At 44.1% G+C, this 23,658-nt stretch overlaps 1 protein-coding gene across 1 annotated transcript in view; it reads right to left on the bottom strand.

Annotated features, from left to right (window-relative positions):
• Positions 1–23,658, bottom strand: part of ANTXRL (ANTXR like) — a 52,812-nt gene that overhangs the window by 7,731 nt on the left and 21,423 nt on the right. The window contains exons 13-17 of the mRNA XM_081191702.1: positions 20,475–20,570; positions 14,735–14,773; positions 12,546–12,644; positions 9,072–9,239; positions 6,777–6,857 (exon numbers count right to left, since the gene is read on the bottom strand). Coding sequence (XP_081047828.1) covers positions 6,777–6,857; positions 9,072–9,239; positions 12,546–12,644; positions 14,735–14,773; positions 20,475–20,570 — 483 coding nt within the window. The remainder of the gene's footprint in view (positions 1–6,776; positions 6,858–9,071; positions 9,240–12,545; positions 12,645–14,734; positions 14,774–20,474; positions 20,571–23,658) is intronic.

Genomic DNA, 23,658 nt, shown 5'->3' with positions numbered 1-23,658 from the left:
CAGTTGTGGCCGACTCTGGGGTTGCGGCGCTCATCTCGCTTTATTGGCCGAGGGAGCCGGCGTACAGCTTCCGGGTCGTGTGGCCAGCATGACCAAGCCGCTTCTGGCGAAGCAGAGCAGCGCACGGAAACGCCGTTGACCTTCCCGCCCGAGCGGTACCTATTTATCTACTTGCACGTTGACGTGCTTTGGAACTGCTAGGTTGGCAGGAGCAGGGACGAGCAATGGGAGCTCACCCCATCGCAGGGATTCGAACCGCCAACCTTCTGATCGGCAAGTCCTAGGCTCTGGGGCTTAACCCACAGCGCCATCCGCGTCCCCAACAGTACTGTCCATAATTTTTGTCATAAAGGCCATACAGCTTCAGGTATTAAAAATAGTTTTCAAGTAATATTTCTGAAATCTGTCGGCATGGATGATTCAAGTGACTGAAAGATTTTGCTTGGACTGATTTAGAGAACCCGCTGGGAAGGAATGGGCCTGGGAGGGAGCTGAACTGATTCTGGCTCTTCCTTGGTGGTTCTCAGGGGGTAGTGATGGAAGGAGAGTTTATGCTGTGCCACAAGGTTCATTTTTTTTGCCACCCATGCAATTGGAAACTGCTGGGTAAAATCATCAGGAGGGCTTGGGCTGAGAAGTCATCTTCAGTATGGTACACCAGTGGTTCTCAAACTTTGTTCTCTGGGCCATAAAAATTTGCTCGCACCACAGCAAATTTTTCACCGGTTAGAAATACATCGGAAAACACAACTAGGGTTGTCCTCCATATCACTTGATACTCTTGCTCTCGTCTTGAAAATATGCCTATATCAGGGGTAGGCAACCTAAGGCCCAGGGGCCGGATGCGGCCCAATCACCTACTAAATCCGGCTTGCGGACAGTCCGGGAATCGGCATGTTTTTACATGAGTAGAATGTGTCCTTTTATTTCAAATGCATCTTTGGGTTGTTTGTGGGGCATAGGAATTCGTTCATCTCCCCCCCCCCAAAAAAAAATAGTCCGGCCCACCACATGGTCTGAGGGACAGTGGGCCGGCCCACGGCTGAAAAAGGTTGCTGACCCCTGGTCTATATTCTGCAAATAAAAAAAAAAAAAATGTCACTGTACTACACTACACTGAAATGTTTAAATGTTTCTTTGATTGTCCTTGAATCTTCTCACCATCCTCTCCTTCCACACTGGGTGGGGTTTCATCCTTACATGAAAAAACTACAATGCCTTGCTCGAAGCAGCAGAGAATATACTTGAAAACTCGAGGGGTATGGGACATAAGAGGCAGATTTTCTTTTTTTTAAAAAAATGATATTTATTAAGGTTTCAAAGAAAAGAATTACAAGAATTAGGAAGAAAAGAAAGACAAAAGTAAAAAGAAAAGAAAAAATACAAAATACAAAAAAAGATAAAAAACACTTTAAAAAAATACATCAGTCTTTCCATACCTTACATTCATTTCCTTGTTTCCTTGACCTCCTCACACCTCCCTTTTTTGTATTCCAATTCAGCAATTTCTTTCCCTCTTTGTTTTTATCTTAGTCCTTTAACATAATATATTATAACTTTGGATTCTCACCTGTTAACAATCCATTTTTACATACACCTTTATAACATTGCTGCTTAAACCACTTAACTTCATTCTGACATCATTCTAACATTCATTAATTTTGCAATATTTCTGTAAATAGTCTCATAAGAGGCAGATTTTCAGCTGTGTTGCAAGCCCATGGTGCTCTTTGGCAAATCACTCAAAGCCAATTCATTTACGACCAGCAAATGATCTGCTTTTGCATTGCAGGGGGTGGACTAGATGGCTCTAGAGGTCCCTTCTAACTCTATAATTCCATGATTCCTCACCTATGAAACACTTCCCTCCATTCTGGGCAAGGAATCAAACAATGCCTGGCCAGAGAATGGAACGCTCCGGATTCTTGAGCACCCAAAACACAGATCCTATTAGACCGGCCTATGCCAAAAACTGATTTGTTGACTGCAGTCATCTAGCTATTATACTTCTGGGCCCAATTGCTTTATATCATTGAAGTGCTCTACCCCTAGACTAGGACACCCAGACATCACGGTCAGGGAACATCAGGAAACATTAAGACAGTGTCACTGATATTAAGCATATGCATCAAGCTGGGAGGCAGACAAGTCACTTGTCATGGCAACAAAAGTCTAGTCTAGGAAGCACTGCAAGAGAGCAATGAGGCTATGCAAAGCTCTCCCCAGCGAACTATCTATTATATCCAGAATGTTGTCATTTTCAAAAACAGCAGGAGACACTGGCGGGATCAGAAACCCCGCAGGAACTGCGCGGCGGTAACAGGGAAGCAAGCTGGTCACATGTGACTCACAAACTCATGGAAAATTAGATAAATTCACAGATTTATTCTACAGATATTAGCCATGACTCTCAATCAAATGCTGGGGTCAAGCAGAGGGGAAAGGATATGGCCTTTATGCCTTCTTTTCTCAGAGCTCAACTAAATGATGTGCCCTTTGAGCAAGGTGTGATTTTACCTGGATGGCTTTTAAAAATAAAAAGCACGCACCCGTTAAATTAGCTAAAATGTATAAAGCTAGCAATAAATGTTGGAAATACAAAGAAAAAGAGGGAACATTTTATCATATGTGGTGGGAATGTAAAAAGGTGAAAAACGTCTGGGAGATGATATATAATGAGATGAAAAAAATGTTGAAATATACATTTATTAAGAAGCCAGAAGCATTTTTACTTGGCATTGTAGGAGATGATATAAACAGAAAGGATTGTTAAGTTGTTTTTATATGCAATGACGGCAGCGAGAATATTGTTGGCGCAAAAATGGAAGCAAGAAGAATTACCGACAAAAGAAGAATGGAGGATGAAATTGATGGACTATGCAGAATTGGATAAACTAACCGGAAGAATTCGAAACCTGCGGGACCAGAGATTCACAGAAGACTGGTGTAAATTTACGGACTATTTGAAAAGTAATTGTGATGATCAGATTACATTTGTAGGTTTGCAGGAAGTTTTGTGAGGTAAATTATTTGAATTATTGCAAAAATGGTTAAAGAGGTGGATTGTGAGTTAAGGTAATTAAAGGCAATAGGAATTTAAGAAATGCAGAAGAAATGATAAAAATGGTGGATCATCAGAGGTGCTGATGGAAGTCCAAAAAGAATGTATAAGATGTGAAGTTCTGTGGCATGTATAATAATTGGTAAGTTGAAATTAATAAAAATTATATATATATAAAAAAAAAATAAAAAGCACATGCTAGTCCTTGACCATATGGACCTTGAACTTGTTTGCCCCCCCCCCCCGTGCTCCCACCTGCTCTTTCTATTTTCTTTAAAAAGCCATCTTCAGATATCTAAAGGACTGTCCCATGGAAGATGGAGCAAGCTTGTTTTCTCCTCCTCCGGAGGGTAAGACCGGAACCAACAGCTCCAAGTTACAAGGAAGGGGATTCCGACTAAACGTCAGGAACACCTTTCTGACGGTAAGAGCTGTTCGACAGTGGAATAGTCTCCTTCAGAAGGTGGTGGACTCTCCTTCCTTGGGAGGTTTTTAAGCAAAGGTTTTTAAGTACGGCAATTTAATACACTTACATTGTAAACGCTTGTACGTAGTAAAGGTAAAGGGACCCCTGACCATTAGGTCCAGTCATGGCCGACTCTGGGGTTGTGGCGCTCATCTCGCTTTATTGGCCGAGGGAGCCCCTCTCTTGCGATACTTCCACCGCGCTGCCAGGGGAAGCCAGAGGCGGCAGCGGCGGCGGCTGAGGAGGTGGCCTGAGGGAGGTGGAAGAGGAGGAGATAGGGAGGGACGCAGAAGGGCAGCACTTCACGGGCCGCGGTGGCACTGCAACCGCCTCATGCCAGGCTCACGGGCGGCGTGGGCGACAGTCTCTCTCCCTCCCCCCCTCTTGGGCGGGGAAGGGCCAATGGAACTCCTTGCACCAGGACGAAGGCAGCCCCGACATGCTGCTTAGCATCCCCTCCAACCAGCGCAGCATCTTAATGTAGTGATTTCCCCCTCTGCATCCCTTTCATAACTCTATTTTTATAAATCATTTGTCCATCCATAGTTCCAATTTTTACTACAAGTTTTCTGTCAATCCTACCAATGTATTGACAATGTAATGACAATGTAATTGACAATAGCTTTCCAACTAAATTATAAACTTTCCCCATTCTTTATTAAAGAGGTCCTCTTCCTGGTTTCTAATTCTGCCTGTAAGCTTTGCCATCTGGACGCCGTTCATCAGTTTTGTCTGCCACTCTTCTTTGGTGGGAGCTGTAGACCCTTTGGATCATCTAGTCCAACCCCCTGCAAAACACAGTCAGTCGCAGCCCAAGCAGCAGGGCTCCATCAGTGGTGGATTTCTGTATAAGCTAAGCCAAAATCCCTTATTTTGGCTGCTGATCCCATATTTTCGAGGCTGCTGGTCCCTTATTTTCAAATCTGTAAGTTGACAGCTATGGTTCTGATTAGTGGCTAGGCCACACTTAGCACTGGTTGTTGTTTTTTATTATTAAAAAAGAAACCTCATTGAATACGATGGGAGTAGACATGTATGGGATGGTGTTCAGCAACAGAGGGCATGCATTTTTCAGAGACAAATGGCGGGCTTTTCCATCTGGGCTGGAGTAAACATGAATGCTGACTCTTTTCAGCTGAGGTTTTTGGTCAACCAGGGCTTGGGGAATTTCCTGTGTGGTTATTTGCTGAAATGCATACTAGGGCAGATTCTTTTCGAAAACCAAATCAAAGGAGGATCTGAGAAGGACAAGGTCAGGGTTCCATAAGGCAAGCTTCTCTCCACCGCCTCCCCCCCCCCCGCTACCCGCAGAGATTTAGCTTACATGGGAAGCCTGCCCCATCCTTATGCCAGAAGCCTCATTGTTGCCACAGTCATAAAATTGTGGCATAACTGCAACTGCACACAGTACTTTAGGGACAGGAGTGGGAAGCGAAGGCACAGCGCTGCATTGCAATGCAATGCAGCATAACACAATTTTTGTATTTCTGTTGTTTAGTCGTTTAGTCGTGACCAACTCTTTGTGACCCCATGGACCAGAGCACACCATGCCCTCCTGTCTTCCACTGCCTGCCGCAGTTTGGTCAAACTCATGCTGGTAGCTTCGAGAACACTATCCCACCACCTCATCCTCTGTCGTCCCCTTCTCCTTGTGCCCTCAATCTTTCCCAACATCAGGGTCTTCTCCAGGGAGTCTTCTCTTCTCATGAGGTGGCCAAAGTCTTGGAGTCTCAGCTTCACGATCTGTCCTTCCAGTGAGCACTCAGGGCTGATTTCCTTAAGAATGGAGAGGTTTGATCTTCTTGCAGTCCATGGGACTCTCAAGAGTCTCCTCCAGCACCAGAATTCAAAAGCATCAATTCTTCAGCGATCAGCCTTCTTGATGGTCCAGCTCTCATAATCCAGCGCATGATTGCAATTTGGTCTCTGGTTCCTCTGCCCCTTCTAAATCCAGCTTGCACTTCTGGGAGTTCTCGGTCCACATACTGCTTGAGCCTTCCTTGTAGAATTTTAAGCATAACCTTGCTAGCGTGTGAAATGAGTGCAATTGTGCGGTAGTTGGAGCATTCTTTGGCACTGCCCTTCTTTGGGATTGGGATGTAGACTGATCTTCTCCAATCATCTGGCCACTGCTGAGTTTTCCAAACTTGCTGGCATACTACTCCTCTTCAAATAACCCATAACGTTCCATCTGCCTGTTTATGGGCAACAAAATTGTGTGCTATTTCACCCCACCTCAGCTGCTAAATATCATGATACGTTGATATATCACGATGTTCAGAATGTATCTTGGCTGCTTCTTCTTCCACACTGGAGAATAGAGCAGGGCTATTAACTTCCCTTGATCAGAACACTATACTTGGTTGATGCAGGCAAACCATCTTATATTTGTGTACCTGGTTCTTCTTGCTTAAGTGCACAAACGGACATTTGTCCCTATTGAAATTCATTTTGTTAGTCTGGGCTCAGTTCCCCAATCTCTTACGGTCATCTCGAATCCCGATTCTGTCTTCTGCAGTATGAGCTGTCTCTCCCAGTTTGGTGACATTTGCAAATTGGGCAAGAATCCACTCAATTCTTCCATCCAAGTCAGTTATAAAGACATTGAACAACAGGCCCAGGACAGAACCCTGCAGCACCCCACTCGTCACTTTTTTCCAGGATGATGAGAAACCACTCTGTGGGTTCGGTCATTTAACCAGCTACAAATCCACCTAACAGTTACTCATCTAGTCCACATTTTACCAGCTTCTCTGCCAGAATATCATGGGCGACTTTGCCAAAAGCCTTAGTGAAATCAAGATTTACTACATCCACAGCATTCCCGATCCACCAAGCTGGAACTGCATCAAAAAAGGAGAATCGTCTGCCATAACTTGTTTTTGAGAAAAACATGCTGCCGCTTAGTAATCACAGCATTTTCTAAGTGCTCACAGACCAACTGTTCAATTATCTGTTTTAGGACCTTTCTTGGTATCAATGGTGATTTGTTTGTTGGTCTGTTTTTTAACTGATTGTTTTAGTTTTGGAATGCAGTATTTAATTATTTTTTTCATTGCGAACCAGCTGGAAGATATTGTTGATTGCGTGTTAAATAATAAAACAGGATCCAGCTATGGCTTTGGGGTTCAGACTAATGCAGAATGATAATAGATACTTTTAGAAGGACACACAAGACAGAGAGAAAGATGAAAAACATAGCCTCTGACAAGAAGGAAGTGATGTGTCAAGGCACTTATAATACCTTACCTTATCCCCAGGCTGTGGTCTCATTAGAGAAACTTGATCATAGCCTCGTCGAACAAGGGCCCATAGGGCATCCAGCTTGCCCTGAAATAAGAAATGATTGACATATTGGACATTGGAAACGGTAGGTTTCCTAGACTGAGCTTAATGAGGACTAGCAAACTGAAACTAAATTCAGGCAAGAAAGAGGTTCTACCAAACAGTAGGGTTTTTATCTTGCATGTTAAACAAGGGGTTGCGTTACCTTTGAAAACTTAGACTTGGAGTTTAGGGTTGTTATTGTACCTGGTCACAGACCTGGCTTTTCAAGTCTCGTAGCCTTTGCAGAATTAATTAATAATCAGGAATCAGTCCAGCTGGGGCAAATGGGACAGCAAATATAATAATAATAATAATAATAATAATAATAATAATAATAATAATAATAATAATAATAATAATAATAATTTATACCCTGCCACCCTGGGCGGCTCCTAACACAATAATAAACAGAATAAAACATCAAACATTAAAAACTTCCCTAAACAGGGCTGCCTTCAGATGTCTTCTAAAAGTCAGATAGCTGTTTATTTCTTTGACATCTGATGGAAGGGCGTTCCACAGGGCGGGCGCCACCACCAAGAAGGCCCTCTGCCTGGTTCCCTGTAGCTTCACTTCTAGCAGGGAGAGAACCACTAGAAGGCCCTTGGTGCTGGACCTCAGTGTCCGGACTGAATGATGGGGGTAGAGACGCTCCTTCAGGTATACTCAAGGGAACATGAACTGGGTTTGACAGGGGCAGCCAACCTTGTTTATTCCTGACCCACTCACATCTAAAGCAGTGACTGGGTGGATGGGGTGGGGGGCTAATTTTAAAGCCAAGAAAGAGATCTGTGAGTGTAAGACCCCTTTTGTTTCCTTATTACCTCACTGCCACCTGCAGCCTGAAACACTCTTCTTGCTATCCCATCTTACTGTTCCTATTCCTATCGAAGCCGGGCTTTGAGAGAAGTCCCAGCAGTGATGGAGTGTAAGTCCTGAAGACAGGAGGGGAGGGAATGATGCATACAATTTCATCAATTGCATACAATTCACCAATTGCATACAATTGCATCCAGGCTGAACGATGGGGGTGGAGACGCTCCTTCAGCTATACAGAGCCAAGGCCGTTTAGGGCTTTAAAGGCCAGCACCAACACTTTGAATTAAGACAGAATTAAGGTGCACCAGTCTTTAGAAACAACATTTGAGGTCTTTAGCCATTCTAAGCAGTTCAGAAAGGTTAATCTATTGCATAGGAATCATATTGGGCAGGACAAAACGCTGGTTCCTCAGGTGTGGTTCGACGGCAACACCGTCATCCTTGATCATTAACCACATTGGCTAGATTTGGCTGGAATCCCAACTGTTACCCACATTTCTGAAAAAAAATTGTAACAAAATATTTCAGAAATCTTAACAACATGGCAATCAGATCAAGGGCCTATTAAACGGGCAAATATTATTTACACATAACTCATAACTTGCCCTATTCACATAATTTAAGTGGACTGCTTGCAGCATTTGCCTGCCTTGCCTTGGGACTTTTATATTATTATTACAGTGGAACCTTGGTTCTCGAACTTAATCTATTTGGGAGTCCATTCGACTCCCGAAACCGTTCAAAATCCAAGGCACGGCTTCCGATTGGCTGCAGGAACTTCTCGCACTCAATTGGAAGCCGCGACCGACGTTCGGTTTCCAAAAAACGTACGAAAACCAGAACACTTACTTCCGGGTTTTTGGCATTTGAGCACCAAAACGTCCGAATACCACGGCATTTGAGAACCAAGGTACGACTGTATTATGAATCGTAATTACCTGCCTTTCACCCTAAGGTCCCAAGGCAGGTTACAGCGGCAAAACACAAGATTAAAAGAGTTGAAAACAACTCGCAATCACAGAAAAAAGGGGGTATCACTGTTCTGCAGTGAGGCAGCCCACCCCATTTTGCCGCCTGAGGCAAAACAGGAAATTGTCTTCCTGCCGCTGCCACCCTTACCTGGATCCTGTGCCCACGAAGCAGCAACAATGGTGGCAGGTTCTGGCGAGATCACACGAGATCTTGCCTGAAACCGCTCCCACTTCTCTGCTTCTTGAGCAGCATATAAAAATTTAATAAAATTAAGAACTAGTTTGGTTTCTTTCTTTACAGTTAATATGTGAATGAGAGCAGGTCCCTAAGAAGATCGTGGCAAAGAACGACGGCGCCCGTTCTGGTGTTCAATTCTGGGAGCAGGTGTCTGGCAAAACCTAGAAGAAAATCAAATACGTGCGTTACCTTAATGGGAGTGTACCATTTCCTTTCGGAGGGCAACCTCCGGGGGTGATCTCTCTTTGGCTTGGGTTCCCAGGGCTCAAATTCCTCTTCTGGCAATTTGATGACGGCATTTTTGGGCTTCTCTAGCTTTGCTCCTTCCTCTGTCGATCCTTTGTCACCCCATCTCACCTGATTAAGGTAAAACACAACGGAATGGGATATTCTCTCTTGCAGGTGGGAAATCGGGTTTTTGTGTGCGAGGTGTTTGTGATTTTGACTGCGGAAATAGCCAGATGAATTGTCACAGGTCCTGTTTTTGCATTTCACTGCCATCTGACCCCACTGTTTTACATTTCCCCCCTCCACAGCTGTATGTGCAAGAGAATAAGACTTCCTCATGCACCTGATAAGGCTTTAGTCCACAAATGTTTATGCAGTTTCATTTGTCTTATCACAAGACTCTTCTATTATTTTTCTAACAGCACTACCATTACCCATGGTTAACACTTTTCATAATTCCCCCCCCCCCCAAGTCATGCATATTATGTTTTTCTCATTTTGAATTTCTATCTCTTTACAGCCTGTAATGCTTTGAAAGAGAATATGATGAAAATGATGTATAGATGGTATATTACACCAGTGAAATTAGCTAAAATGTATAAGACAAATAATAAATGTTGGAAATGTAAAGAACAAGAAGGAACATTTTATCATATGTGGTGGGAATGTAAAAAAGTAAAGAACTTCTGGGAAATGATATATAATGAGATGAAAAAGATGTTGAAATATACATTTTTTTAAAAAACCAGAAGCATTTTTACTTGGTGGTATAGGTCAGGACATTAATAGGCAAGATGTTAAATTGTTTTTATATGCAACAACTGCGGCCAGAGTATTGTTAGCCCAGAAATGGAAACAAGAAGAAATTCCGATGAAAGAAGAATGGCAGACAAAATTAATGGACTATGCAGAATTGGGCAAAATGACAGGAAGGATTCGAAACCTGCGGGACCAGAGATTTACAGAAGATTGAAAGAAGTATATGAATTATTTGAAGAGCAACTGTAATCAATAAATTACGCTAGTAGGACTACAAGAAGTTTTGTAAGGAGAAATATACGAAGTGTTACAAAGTAGAAAAATATAGAGATATTGGTTATGAGTTTGAAATGTAATAGGGAAGATAAGAAATGCATACTGAGAGATTAGATTGGAAAATTTTCAGGGAGGATTGATGGAAGTCAAAAATTTGAATAAGATGTAAAACGATGTTTAATTACTGTTGAAAACGATATGTTAAAAAAAACTAATACACATTATATATATAATTTTGAATTTCTATCTCAGATTGAATTTCTATTTATTTTAGGGGGGATGGGGGAAGGGGTAGTCTCATTCTATACCATTTATGCTTCCATACTTCAGTATTATTTTTTAATTATGAACTCGCATCTGCTTAAAACTGGTTATGTCCTTGAACTTTTAAGAATTACAGTGATCTCATCCTAATTTCGTTATATGAAGTGCTTTTTTCCTGGGGGGACGCAGGGGTATGCGTACCCCTAAAACATTTTGTGAATCTAACGGGAGAAGAAACTAATTTTTTTTTAAAAAAAATTAGTTTCTTCTCTAGTGCGGTGAATCGTCAGTTCCGGTGCTACCACCGATGGCGGACTCATATCCTGCCATGGTGTTTCATGAGTCTCAGGCGGAAGCGAGCGTTTAATGTGTGAAGTAGGAATTGGAATCTAGGGCTGTGATTGGTCAGTTTCGGGAAGATGTTAGTGCACACAACCTCATGCCAATGTGGAAGTTACTGTCAGCTGTCAGCTGTGCAATATGAGGTAATGAATGTTCTTTGTACTTTTGTCCATTTACTGTATTTACTTTTCCCGATTTGAACTATAAAATGGTGGTGTTCTTGAGTCAAAATGAGAGTACCCCTAAACATTAAAAAACACACAAAAAACCCACTGGTTATATGATTTCAGTAGAACTGTGAAACCTGAAAAACCTGTCACTACTGGATTACCTTGGGATTTCCCATGGGTCCAAGTGCAAAATACTTTGGGGTTTACCCACAGTGGCCAGGGCGACCCAGTCAGATGGGCGGGGTAAAAATAATAATAAATAAAAAAATTATTATTATAAAATTGTTAGTTTGTGATGTGTGGGCCAGGAACGATCTGGCATAACACCAATATTGCTCCACTGACGCCATCAGTGGAGAATCTGGCTTGATAAATGAATTGCCCATGTTGACATCCATGTAAAAGGTAAAGGTAAAGGATCCCTAGACGGTTAAGTTCAGTCAAAGGCGACTGGGGGTGTGGCGCTCATCTCACTTTTCAGGCCAAGGGAGCCAGCATTTGTCCCCAGACAGCTTTCCGGGTCATGTGGCCAGCATGCGCTTCTGGCGCAATGGAACACCGTGCCGGAAACCAGAGCACGGAAACGCCGTTTACCTTCCCGCCGCAGCGGGACCTATTTATCTACTTGCACTGGCGTGCTTTCAAAGTGCTGCGTTGGCAGGAGCTGGGACAAAGCAACGAGAGCTCACTCCATCGTGGGGATTCGAACCGCTGACCTTCTGATCGGCAAGCCCAAGAGGCTCAGTGGTTTGGACCACAGCGCCACCCGTGTCCCTGTGACACCCCTGGCACTAACAGGTGATTGATTGAAGGCCCCAAATTACGAAGATTTCTCAAACTTTGAGACTGGATCCTGCCTGTCCTTAACACCAATCATCTGAATGCGCACGGTCACATGCAAACCGTTTGCTTGTGTATGTGAGGAATTTTGCAGACGCAAACTTGACATGAGCCAACAGTGTGACGCGGCAGCTAAAAAAGCCAATGCAATTCTGGGCTGTATCAATAGGAGTATAGCATCTAGATCAAGGGAAGTAATAATGCCACTGTATTCTGCTCTGGTCAGACTTCACCTGGAGTACTGTGTCCAGTTCTGGGCACCACAGTTCAAGAAGGACACTGACAAACTGGAACGTGTCCAGAGGAGGGCAACCAAAATGGTCAAAGGCCTGGAAACGATGCCTTATGAGGAACGGCTAAGGGAGCTGGGCATGTTTAGCCTGGAGAAGAGGAGGTTAAGGGGTGATATGATAGCCATGTTCAAATATATAAAAGGATGTCACATAGAGGAGGGAGAAAGGTTGTTTTCTGCTGCTCCAGAGAAGCGGACACGGAGCAATGGATCCAAACTACAAGAAAGAAGATTCCACCTAAACATTAGGAAGAACTTCCTGACAGTAAGAGCTGTTCGACAGTGGAATTTGCTGCCAAGGAGTGTGGTAGAGTTTCCTTCTTTGGAGGTCTTTAAGCAGAGGCTTGACAACCATATGTCAGGAGTACTCTGATGGTGTTTCCTGCTTGGCAGGGGGTTGGACTCGATGGCCCTTGTGGTCTATTCCAACTCTATGATTCTATGATTCTATGAATTAGGAGCCCCACCCAGGCTTCAGAACAAATGCAATACCTCCATTCTTTTGATTCCACCGACACCTCTCCCTCCGTAATATGACGCATCCACTGTAGGCCACTTTTTCTTTGGAAAGCCATCTTCATCATCTGACTCCTGTGGGAAAGATACGGAAAGGGAGAGCGATCTGTGTGTGTATATTCTCAGGAAGCAGCTCAGTCAACTAGGAGGCATCTGAAATCTCTATTCTTGGCTTTGCATGTCTGCATTGATAGCCTGGCAGCAAACAGAAACCTTGTTGTTTTCCCAGCTGCAGCTCCTTCCAGGGCATAAAAAAAGGAGAGAGGGGCTCTTTGCCTTTTTAGCTAAGGCTATTTATCTGTAATCAAATATAGAGAGAGCTTCAAAAATCCATTTAGATTCTAAAGCTGTATTGTACGTTATAATCCTAGATATTCCAAAGGGCAATGCGTTAATAAAATATGACCTTATTTATTATATACTTTTGAAACTATCCACATTTCTCGCAAACTCCTGTTTATTAATTGCTCCAGTTATACAACTATTATTTTGATCATGGTTTCTTGTGGAAAATGCTACTACATCTGGAAGCAAATTACCCCTCAGACTTTCCTGGTCTGTCACTGTCAGCTCAAACTCCACTAGTCTGTACAGTGGTACCTCGGGTTACATATGCTAAAGGTTACATACGCTTCAGGTTACACACTCCGCTAACCCAGAAATATTACCTCAGGTTAAGAACTTTGCTTCAGGATGAGAACAGAAATCATGCTCCGGTGGTGCAGCAACAGCAGAAGGCCCCATTAGCTAAAGTGGTGCTTCAGGTTTAGAACAGTTTCAGGTTAAGTACGGACCTCCAGAACAAATTAAGTACTTAACCCGAGGTACCACTGTATCAGGAGTTTTTGCACCAATGTGCCTCATGTTACACTTATTTACACTGAACAGCGCCTGCACCCGTACACCCACGCTCCCGTTTACACATTTTTAGCACTGCTGGGACTCCTCTTCCGTTTTAAGTGTGCTAGCTCTGGCGTGGGTAACGGGCATTACCCTGCGCTAGCCAAACAGATTCAGCCGGAAAAGTGTCGAGTATCTCTAATGTAGATACTGGTTGGAGAAGGTGCCTCTTTTCCTTTTCCTTAAAAACAAAAACCTGTGTTAAGCAAAAGGAAGCTGGCAGCCGAGTGCAGCCCAGTGTGACCTCAAATATCTCAAGGAAAAGAAAACAACACCATTCCTGTTTCCTTCTGAGGGACAGGGAAAAAAGAGGAAAGCTCCAATGGTAGAGGTGGACCAGGCTTCCTCAACCTCGCCCCTCCAGATGTTTTGAGACTACAATTCCCATCATCCCTGACCACTGGTCCTGCTCGCTAGGGATCATGGGAGTCGTAGGCCAAAAACATCTGGAGGGCTGAGGTTGAGGAAGCCTGAGCTAGACAGCCCTTTCTTTGCCCCATAAAAATGAAATGGAAACCGTGTTGTTTTCCTTCCCAGAGAACTGGAAGTTTCAGTTTGCAATCGCTCACTTACTGGCTAAATTAATGGGAGACTCTTCTCCCTACCTAGCCTGCCCCATTCGCTGCCATTCCCAGAAGCCACTACGGCAGGGGTAGGCAACCTAAGGCGCGGGGGGCCGGATGTGGCCCAATCGCCTTCTCAATCCGGCCCGCGGACGGTCCGGGAATCAGCATGTAGAATGAGTAGAATGTGTGCTTTTATTTAAAATGCATCTCTGTGTTACAGTGGTACCTCGGGTTAAGTACTTAATTCTTTCCAGAGGTCCGTACTTAACCTGAAACTGTTCTTAACCTGAAGCACCACTTTAGCTAATGGGGCCTCTCGCTGCCGCTGCACCACCGGAGCACAATTTCTGTTCTCATCCTGAAGCAAAGTTCTTAACCTGAAGCAATATTTCTGGGTTAGCGGAGTCTGTAACCTGAAGCGTATGTAACCTGAAGCATATGTAACCCGAGGTACCACTGTATTTGTGAGGTCTGCCTGGTGTTTTTACATGAGTAGAATGTGTGCTTTTATTTAAAAGGCATCTCTGGGTTATTTGTGGGGCATAGGAATTCATTCATTCCCCCCCCCCCAATATAGACCAGCCCACCACATGGTCTGAAGGACAGTGGACCGGCCAACAGCTGAAAAAGGTTGCTGACCCCTGCCCTATGGGAATGGTGCTGCTTCCGGGGTAACAGCTTGAGTAACAACATACTTACAGGTTCCATTGGGGGTGGCGGTGGCGGTTCTTTGATGACCTGAAACACACACGCACAGGCCTGTCAGTGCCTGCAAGCTTTGTCCCCCATCTACATACAACCTTTTCACTCAATGAAACAGTCCGGCTCATCAACTTCATCTCTTCAAATGGTTCGCAAAGGTTGGCTTTACCTGAGCCCTTTAATGTCTTTAGACCAGTGGTGCCCCTCAGATGCCATTGGACCACAATCACAGACTGTTGAATATGATGGCAGAAATCACCCCCCAAAAATATTAAAGCAACTAGGATTTTACTGTATTGCCCCAAACATAAGCCACACTTTTTTTTCCAAATTCTGACCGTGAAAAATTAAAGTGCGGCTTAAATGCGTGATCTTACAAAAATTGGCTTTTATGATATCGCCGTAGGATTTTCTTCTACATTTGCCATTTACGGGTGTGAGTGCCTGTGGAATTTTAAGGGAATCGCTTATATTCGGGTATTGCCTTTTTTCCTCTCCCCCCCTCCCTTGAATTTTAAAGGTGCGGCTTATATTCGGGCCAATATGGTATATGCACAGAAATGGAGGGGAAGAATTTCCAACCAAAGAAAAATGGATAATGGACTAAGCGGAACCAACAAAATGATCGGGAAAACTGAGGGAATCTTATGGTGAGTGTTTTGTGGAAGAATGGTTGCCTTTTTCAGACTAGTTAAAGAAATATTATAGTATGATGAACCTGCCAGTACAATTTGATCTATGAGCAACAAAAGTAATTAGATTATAATATTGTGGTTACGATGCGATAGATAAAAGATGAGGTGTGACAGAAGGGGAGGATAAAACAACTGTTGGGAAACTGTGTACGTGCAGCTACTCACACAGAGTCAATTAAGGTTTGGCAGACAACCAGAAGGCAATCTGAAGGAGTAAGTCTGCCTGGTGATAACAGAGACATGAAGACTGCTCCCTGATTGGTCAAGCTCTCTCAAGAGAGTGATAATTAAAGGCCTACTAACTGGAATGAGAGCTAGTAGGAGTTGTAGGTGTTGGAGCTGAGAGTCGTATCAGAGAGAGCTAGCATAAGATCCGTGTTCTGTTCCTGTAAATAGTCCACTGTATATAATAAACACCTAACTACAAGTTCCTGGTTCCTGCTTCGTCTATCCTGTCTGCAGCCAAGTCGCCAATTGCTTCCGTGGATTCTGCGTTTACTCTGCTAGGTCTGGCTAAGGTCCTGCAACTAGTCAGAAAGTTGCGAAACACCAAATAGGTTTTACCAATAACAACTCCATGGGAAAAGGGGCAGGAAGGCGACAAAAATGAAAGACAAATTCGTGTTGTGACTATACATGTTAAAATATTGAAACTTAATAAAATATAATGGGGGGGGGGAGGAGGAATATGCTGGCTGGAGCTGATAGATGTTGGGAGTCCCAAAATATCTGCAGCCCCAGAAGTTAGCCACTCCTGCTCCAGCCTCAACAGTGCCGTTGCTAAAGCATGGGAAATGAACCTAAGGTTGGGATTGCTCCACCAATATTCCTTTTTGTTGTTGTTGAGTCGTTTAGTCGTGTCCGACTCTTCGTGACCCCATAGACCAGAGCACGCCAGGCACTTCTGTCTTCCACTGCCTCCCGCAGTTTGGTCAAACTCATGCTGGTAGCTTCGAGAACACTCTCCAATCATCTCATCTTCTGTCGTCCCCTTCTCCTTGTGCCCTCCATCTTTCCCAACATCAGGATCTTTTCCAGGGAGTCTTCTCTTCTCATGAGGTGGCCAAAGTATTGGAGCCTCAGCTTCACGATCTGTCCTTCCAGTGAGCACTCAGGGCTGATTTCCTTAAGAATGGAGGTTTGATCTTCTTGCAGTCCATGGGACTCTCAAGAGTCTCCTCCAGCACCAGAATTCAACAGCATCAATTCTTCGGCGATCAGCCTTCTTTATGGTCCAGCTCTCACTTCTATACATCACTACTGGGAAAACACCAATATTCCTAGCGAGGGGCAATGGAAAAGCCTCAGTATTCACTGCTGCCCTTTCAATCCTGCCAACTCCTGCAAAAGGGCAAAGCAAAAGGGAGGCACTTTTTTCTTTTTCGCTATACCAGCTCCAAAGATCAGGCCCCTCGGGAGATCTGTGGGGCATTGGGATCCAGCCTCTGGCATCGGGCCCTGAAACTCACAGATCACGGAATCGTAGAGTTGGAAGGGACCACAAGGGCCATCTAGTGTAACCCCGGGAAAGTAGCTTCCAGACCACAGGGGGAAAGCTCAGGGCTTTTGCGACAATGGAGCTCCCCCCAGAAGCAGAGGCAAAAATCAGCATTTGGGGCTGGGTGCAACCTTAGGATTGCAACCTTAGGCATTTAGTCATGGAGAATTGTGGCACCCATCCAGCCCACACATCTGTCTTTAACTTGTTGCCACTGGCTGTGCAGCTGTGGTGGGTGTGACTCTTTAAAACACCCCTGGCAAATCAGGGATAATTTGACAAAAATGAAAATGTACCCTGATGCAGAAACCGAGGAAGGACAGGCTACTACCATTGTGAACCAGCCGTGAACGAGTCAGTTATGCTTCTCGCATTTTAGTGTGCTCACATTCCTCTCCCTGTGAAGAAGTATTCTGCTTCTTGGCAATCTCGTTAAACTGTTCTTTTACAGTTTTTGTTTAATGGTATAAGATGGCGCGGATATAATTGGTCTGAGGAAATTAATGCAATCCACTCATATAATTCTACTGGCTTGCTAAATTTAGTTTAACAAGCAGTGGATACTTGAAGATTTTTTAAAAATGTACACAGAAAGTATAAACGCAGGAAATAAAAAGATCATACCAGGGCAGTCAGCTTGGCTGCTGGCCCAGGTTTCTAGCTGACAATATATGAAACAGCCCTCAGTGGCAGCTGAAATAGGATTGTTTGGCATTCCTTTTCTGAAGAAATAACTTATTGATTTATTTTTTAAAAATATGTTTGCTCCTTAGAAACCAAACCTTGCTTTGTTGTCTGTGGACCACTAATATCTAGTGAATTCTGTCTCTGCCTGAAACGTGGTTTCTGGGCTTTGTATCATTCTGCAAGCTCAGCCGCCACGAATCTTTTTCCAGTGCCCAGGAAAAAAAGCAAGTGTCTTCCAGATGAAAACCCTGCCAGGGGTATCTTGCAAAAGCAGAGCTGAGCAGCAAGGAAGTGACTCATTTTCTAAACTTACAAGCAAGTGCAAGTTCTGGGGTGGGATCCTGGCATGTAGCCCGAGACTCTAATCGCTTTGCTGCTGGCTGCAGAATCTACTAAGGGCTCTCTGTGCAATGAAAGCACACAGCACCCGTTCCTGCGAGAAAGGAGCTCACAGTCAAGCTTTCTTCAAGACACCCTTTTGTTAAACATAAGCCCCAAAGCTCTGGAAACATCTTGGCAGGAAACCAGGCAGAGGGCCTTCTTGGTAGTGGCCCCTGCCCTGTGGAAATAAACAACTATCTGACTTTTAGAAAACATCTGATGGCAGCTCTGTTTAGGGAAGTTTATAATGTTTGATGTATTATCGTGTTTTTAATATTCTATTGGGAGCTGGGGAAACCCAGCCAGATGGGTGGGGTACAAATAAATTATCATCATCATCATCATTATTCGGCTGCTACTTCTTTTTAAAAATTATTTTTATTAATTTTCCCAATTATTACAAATCAAGCCAAATTAATTTAATTTAATACAATTTCTTAAAATCAGGTTTCCTGCTCCTGTTCATGATGCTTCTCTGACCATTCCCACTCAGTACCCTATTGTTTTGCCTCCTTATAGCCAAGCTTAAGGACAGGCAACTCTATTTTTGCCTTAATAAATCTTCACAAAATCCCTGCAAGGAACGCTTACTGTTGTCGCCTTTTTACAAAACGGGAAAGATCAGCAGCAGGAAAGGGCAAAGTCGTCCCATCAGTTCATTACTGATCTGAGACTGAATCTCTCACTACGTTCACCTAGTTTATCCTGGCCCATCTCCTATGCCTTCATTGTTAGAAAAAAGGATGGAAATTGAGCAAAAGAAACAAGGACGGCCTGTCTTTGACCCTTTATCAGCACCTAGACCTCTCACTGCGTTAGGATGCTATTAATATATTTAAAATGTTTCCATGTGACCCTTTGGTGAAAAAAAATTTAAAAATATCCCAGGATAACAGCAGTCTACCACACAGAAATGAGGAAGCCTTTCCTGGCAGCAAACTAAAGTGAAAAGAAAAACCTTCCTTTCCTAAATCTGCACGTGTCGGCCTGCTGCTAAAAGTTCAGGAACCTAGTAAGAGAGGAGGCTGTTTTCTTAAGCCTTGTTATATTTGGAAAGCAATACAATTTTGGGCGTGCAGGGAAGGGAGGTGGAAGCACTGTATTTCTCAGGTCAAACAAGGGAGAGTGTTTCTCTTCCATTTACATTTCTCCTGGACTTTAAATCCTGCCCCTGGCCAAATAACAGCCTTGAATACTGGGAATGTAAGAAAATAAATAACTTCTGGGAAATGATATATGAGATGAAAAACCAGAAGCATTTTTACTTGGTATTATAGGTTAGGATATTAACAGGCAAGATGTAAAAAAAAAATTCATATGCAACAACAGCGGCAAGAGTATTGTTAGTCCAGAATTGGACAAAATGACAGGAAGGATTCGAAACCTGCGGGACCAGAGATTTAAAGAAGATTGGAAGAAGTATATTAACTATTTGAAGAGCAATTGTAACCAACAAATTACGCTAGTAGGACTACAAGAAGTTTTGTAGGGAGAAATATATGAAGTGCAACAAAGCAGATAAAGAATAGAGACATTGGTTATGAGTTTTAATGCAACAGGGAAAATAAGAAATGTATACTAAGAGATTGGATTGGAAAGTTTTCAGACAGGACTGATGGAAGTAAAAAAAATTGAATAAGATGTAAAAATATGTTTAATTACTGTTGAAAATGGTATGTTAAAAAAAACCTAATGAAAATTTATATCTAAAAAGAAAGACCGTATTTTTCGCCCTATACGGGGCACTGGCCCATAGGGCGCACCTAGTTTTCAGGGGGGGAAATCAAGGAAAAAAATATGACACCCCCCCACAGCTCTGGGAGCAGCGGACAGGCTGCACGCAGCCTGTGCACTACTCCAAGACCTTCTCCCTGCTTTTGCGGGAGGTGGGGGAATTCCCCCATCTCCCGCAAAAGCCTACAGGAGGGAGAAGGGACTGACTCGACCAGTCAGTCCCTTCTCCCTCCTTGGGGAAAAGCCCCCAAGAGTGGCGCGCTCTTTAAAGGCTGTACGGCTCCTGAGGGCTTTTCTATGAGGTGGGGGAATTCCCCCACCTCCTAGAAAAGCCCGCAGAAGCCCCGCACCCTTTAAAGAGCTTTTCTCTTTTTCCTGCGGGCTTTTCGACCCAGCTTGTGGGTCAAACCTACCGCCAGCCTCAAAGCCGGGTCGGGGAGCAGCGCGAAGGCATCACACACCTTCCCGCTGCCCCCCGAGCCTGTGGCGCTGGCGGTGGGGGGAAATGCTGCTTTCCCCCACCGCCAGCCTCAAAGAGCAGACTCTCCTGGCTTCAGCGAAAGCAATGCGAAGCCTCCGGAGCGCAGGCTTCGGAGGCTTCGCGTTGCTATCGCTGAAGCCAAGGAGCCTGCATTCGCCCCATAGGACGCACACTTCATTTCCCCTTCATTTTTGGAGGGGGAAAAGTGCATTCTATAGGGCGAAAAATACGGTAATAATAAAAACAGCCTTGAATACTTACCACGGTGCAGCAGAGCGGCCAAAACCACCAGAAGAGAGCCAAGGCCAGGAGCAGGAAGAGGATCAGAAGTACAATGAAAACAATGGTCCCACGATGCTGCAAGCAAGCAAGGTATTCCTAGGTTATGGATTTTGCAACAGAACCGGGCATTGTTTATTTTGCATTGCAATTGACGCAGTTCGGATTTAATCGCGGGTTTCAGACGTATGGTGTACGAGGTGATGGTGGCCAGGACAGGAAGATACATCACGGACAGAATAAATGTCACACACCGGGAAAGCAATGACTCAATACGAGATCTTCACTTGCACGCTTATAAATTATTTTATGTGTCAACATGAACAGAAGTTATTAATATTGCAGCTGTTGCATAAGGGATCACTATTACGACGGGCATGTAATTGAAATCGGTAAGGTTTTGGAACACAGGAACAAAGTAAACCATCAAACCATTAATTCTAGCATGCGGGGGGCCACCTAAATTATATACCGTATTTTTTGCTCTATAAGACTCACTTTTTCCCTCCTAAAAAGTAAGGGGAAATGTGTGTGCGTCTTATGGAGCGAATGCAGGCTGCGCAGCTATCCTGGAAGCCAGAACAGCAAGAGGGATCGCTGCTTTCGCTGCGCAGCGATCCCTCTTGCTGTTCTGGCTTCTGGGATTCAGATTTATTTTTTCCCCTTGTTTTCCTCCTCCAAAAACTAGGTGCGTCTTATGGTCTGGTGCGTCTTATAGAGTGACAAATACAGTACTTTGGTATTTGAATGATTTGTATTAGGAATTATATTACAATTTGGCATTGCTATAATGAGGCTATTATTGGATTGTTGTAATTGAAAACTAATTTTAAAAATATAAATAAATGAACAAATAAAGCACAGGTATTTTCTTCCCTCTCTTTCTTTAAAACAGCTACAACTGCAAACACCTTTGGGTTTCCACTGGACTCTATTACCCAGCATGCAGTGCTTCAGAGAAGGGTGAGGAGGAGGGCTGGGAACAAAAACTTCCTTCTTCCCACGGCTGCCCTGCTTGTTGAACTACTGGCAGCCACACGACTGTTTATCAGTGCCACAAGCTGCCCTCAGTACTCAGGGCACTCGTTAAAACATCTCCCCCCCCCCCGCTGAGCCCAGGGTGCCCATTGCTTCTGGCTTTGACACCCGGAAAATGCAGCCAAGGAACTTTTGCTGAGGGCTTTACTAAGGAAGCTCAGCCTTCTAAATTTCAACTAGATCAAAGAAACAGCGCTGGGTGGGAAACATTGCAAACCCCACCTTGCTTCCTTCGCTGCAACCAGTACAGTGGTACCTCAGGTTAAGTACTTAATTCGTTCCGGAGGTCCATACTTAACTTGAAACTGTTCTTAACCTGAAGCACCACTTTAGCTAATGCGGCCTCCTGCTGCCGCCGTGCTGCCAGAGCACCGTTTCTGTTCTCATCCTGAAGCAAAGTTCTTAACCCGGGGTACTATTTCTCGGTTAGCGGAGTCTGTAACCTGAAGCGTATGTAACCCGAGGTACCACTGTATAGGTAAAGGTAAAGGACCCCTGGACGGTTAAGTCTGATCAAAGGCGACTATGGGGTTGCGGCGCTCATCTCGCTTTTAGGCTGAGGGAGCCGGCGTTTGTCCACAGACAGCTTTCCAGGTCGTGTGGCCAGCATGACTAAACCGCTTCTGGAGCAAAGGGACACCGTGATAGAAGCAAGAGCGCACGGAAACACCGTTTACCTTCCTGCCGTAGCAGTACCTATTTATCTACTTGCACTGGTGTGCTTTCGAACTGCTAGGTTGGCAGGAGCTGGGACAGAGCAACGGGAGCTCACCCCGTTGCGGGGATTCGAACCGCCGACCTTCCAATCGGCAAGCCCAAGAGGCTCAGTGGTTTAGACCACAGTGCCACCCTCATCCAGTATCACCAATAACAGTTCCCCGTCTCCTGAGAGTGAAGCAGGGAGCTTCTGCAAGGCTACAGCTCTTCCCCATTAATCTACCGTTAATCGCAAGTCCTTTGCAATTAAGCATTGAATTTGCAAATCTTTATTCTTTTCATTCCATTATTTTTTTTATTATCTAACAAGCGTTTAATGACCCACTGTTGTTGTTTTTTTAAATGAAAGTTTGTATCATGGACTTTTACCATGCTTACTGCTGCTATATTAGTCGGCGTTTGTTGTTTTTCAATTTAACCTCTGCTGCATCGTTTTTTGTAAGCTGCTTCATGTGTCTTTGAAAGAAAAAATGGGATGCGAATAAATGTGCTACTTGTGACATCTGCGAGTGTCGTTTGGCTTCGGTCATGCCCTCAGGCAGAACATTAGATCAATTTCCTTGCTTTCTCCTTACGAAGAAGGAAGCCACACAAGCTCATCTCTTTGAAAGCCAGACACAGCTTCTCTAGTGCAAAGCAGTTTTCAGAGAGCAGTGTCCCCCTCTATCTAGGTTCGACACCCAGAGACTGAAACTCCAGACTGCAGCAGAACAAAAACAGTGCTAAAAACCTCATTTTAATTTTGTGTGTGTTTTCAAATATAACGCTGTCAAGCAGCCAACCACAACTGTTCCTGGCAGAATCTGCTTTAGATGTGAGTGGGTCAGGAATAAACAATGTTGGCTGCCCCTGTCAAACCCACTTCATGTTCCCTTGAGTATACCTGAAGGAGCGTCTCCACCCCCATTGCTCAGCCTGGACACTGTGGTCCAGCTCCGAGGGCCTTCTGGTGGTTCCCTCCCTGCGAGAAGTGAAGCTACAGGGAACCAGGCAGAGGGCCTTCTCGGTGGTGGCGCCCGGCCTGTGGAACGCCCTCCCATCAGATATCAAGTAATATCTGACTTTTAGAAGACACCTGAAGGCAGTCCTGTTTAGGGAAGTTTTTAATGTTTGATATCTTATTGTGTTTTTAATGTTCTGTTGGGAGCCACCCAGTGTGGCTGGTGAGGCCCAGCCAGATGGGTGGGGTATAAGTAATTTATTATTATTATTATTATTATTATTATTATTATTATTATTATTATTATTATTATTATTATTATTATTATTATTATTATTGAGAGCTGGATCGGTGCTCAAAAAGCAACACTTTCCCACCCAACCCCTTAGTCCTTGTTTCTGTGTTTTAGGCAGTGGCGTAGCGTGGGGGGTGCAGGGGGGGCCGGCCGCACCGGGCGCAACATCTGGGGGT

This window comes from Podarcis bocagei (genome assembly GCF_964188305.1).
Source record: "Podarcis bocagei genome assembly, chromosome: 4".
Classification (NCBI taxonomy): Eukaryota; Metazoa; Chordata; class Lepidosauria; order Squamata; family Lacertidae; genus Podarcis; species Podarcis bocagei.
The sequence above is the reverse complement of the archived record's forward strand: the minus strand, read 5'-3'. Positions and strand labels throughout refer to the sequence as shown.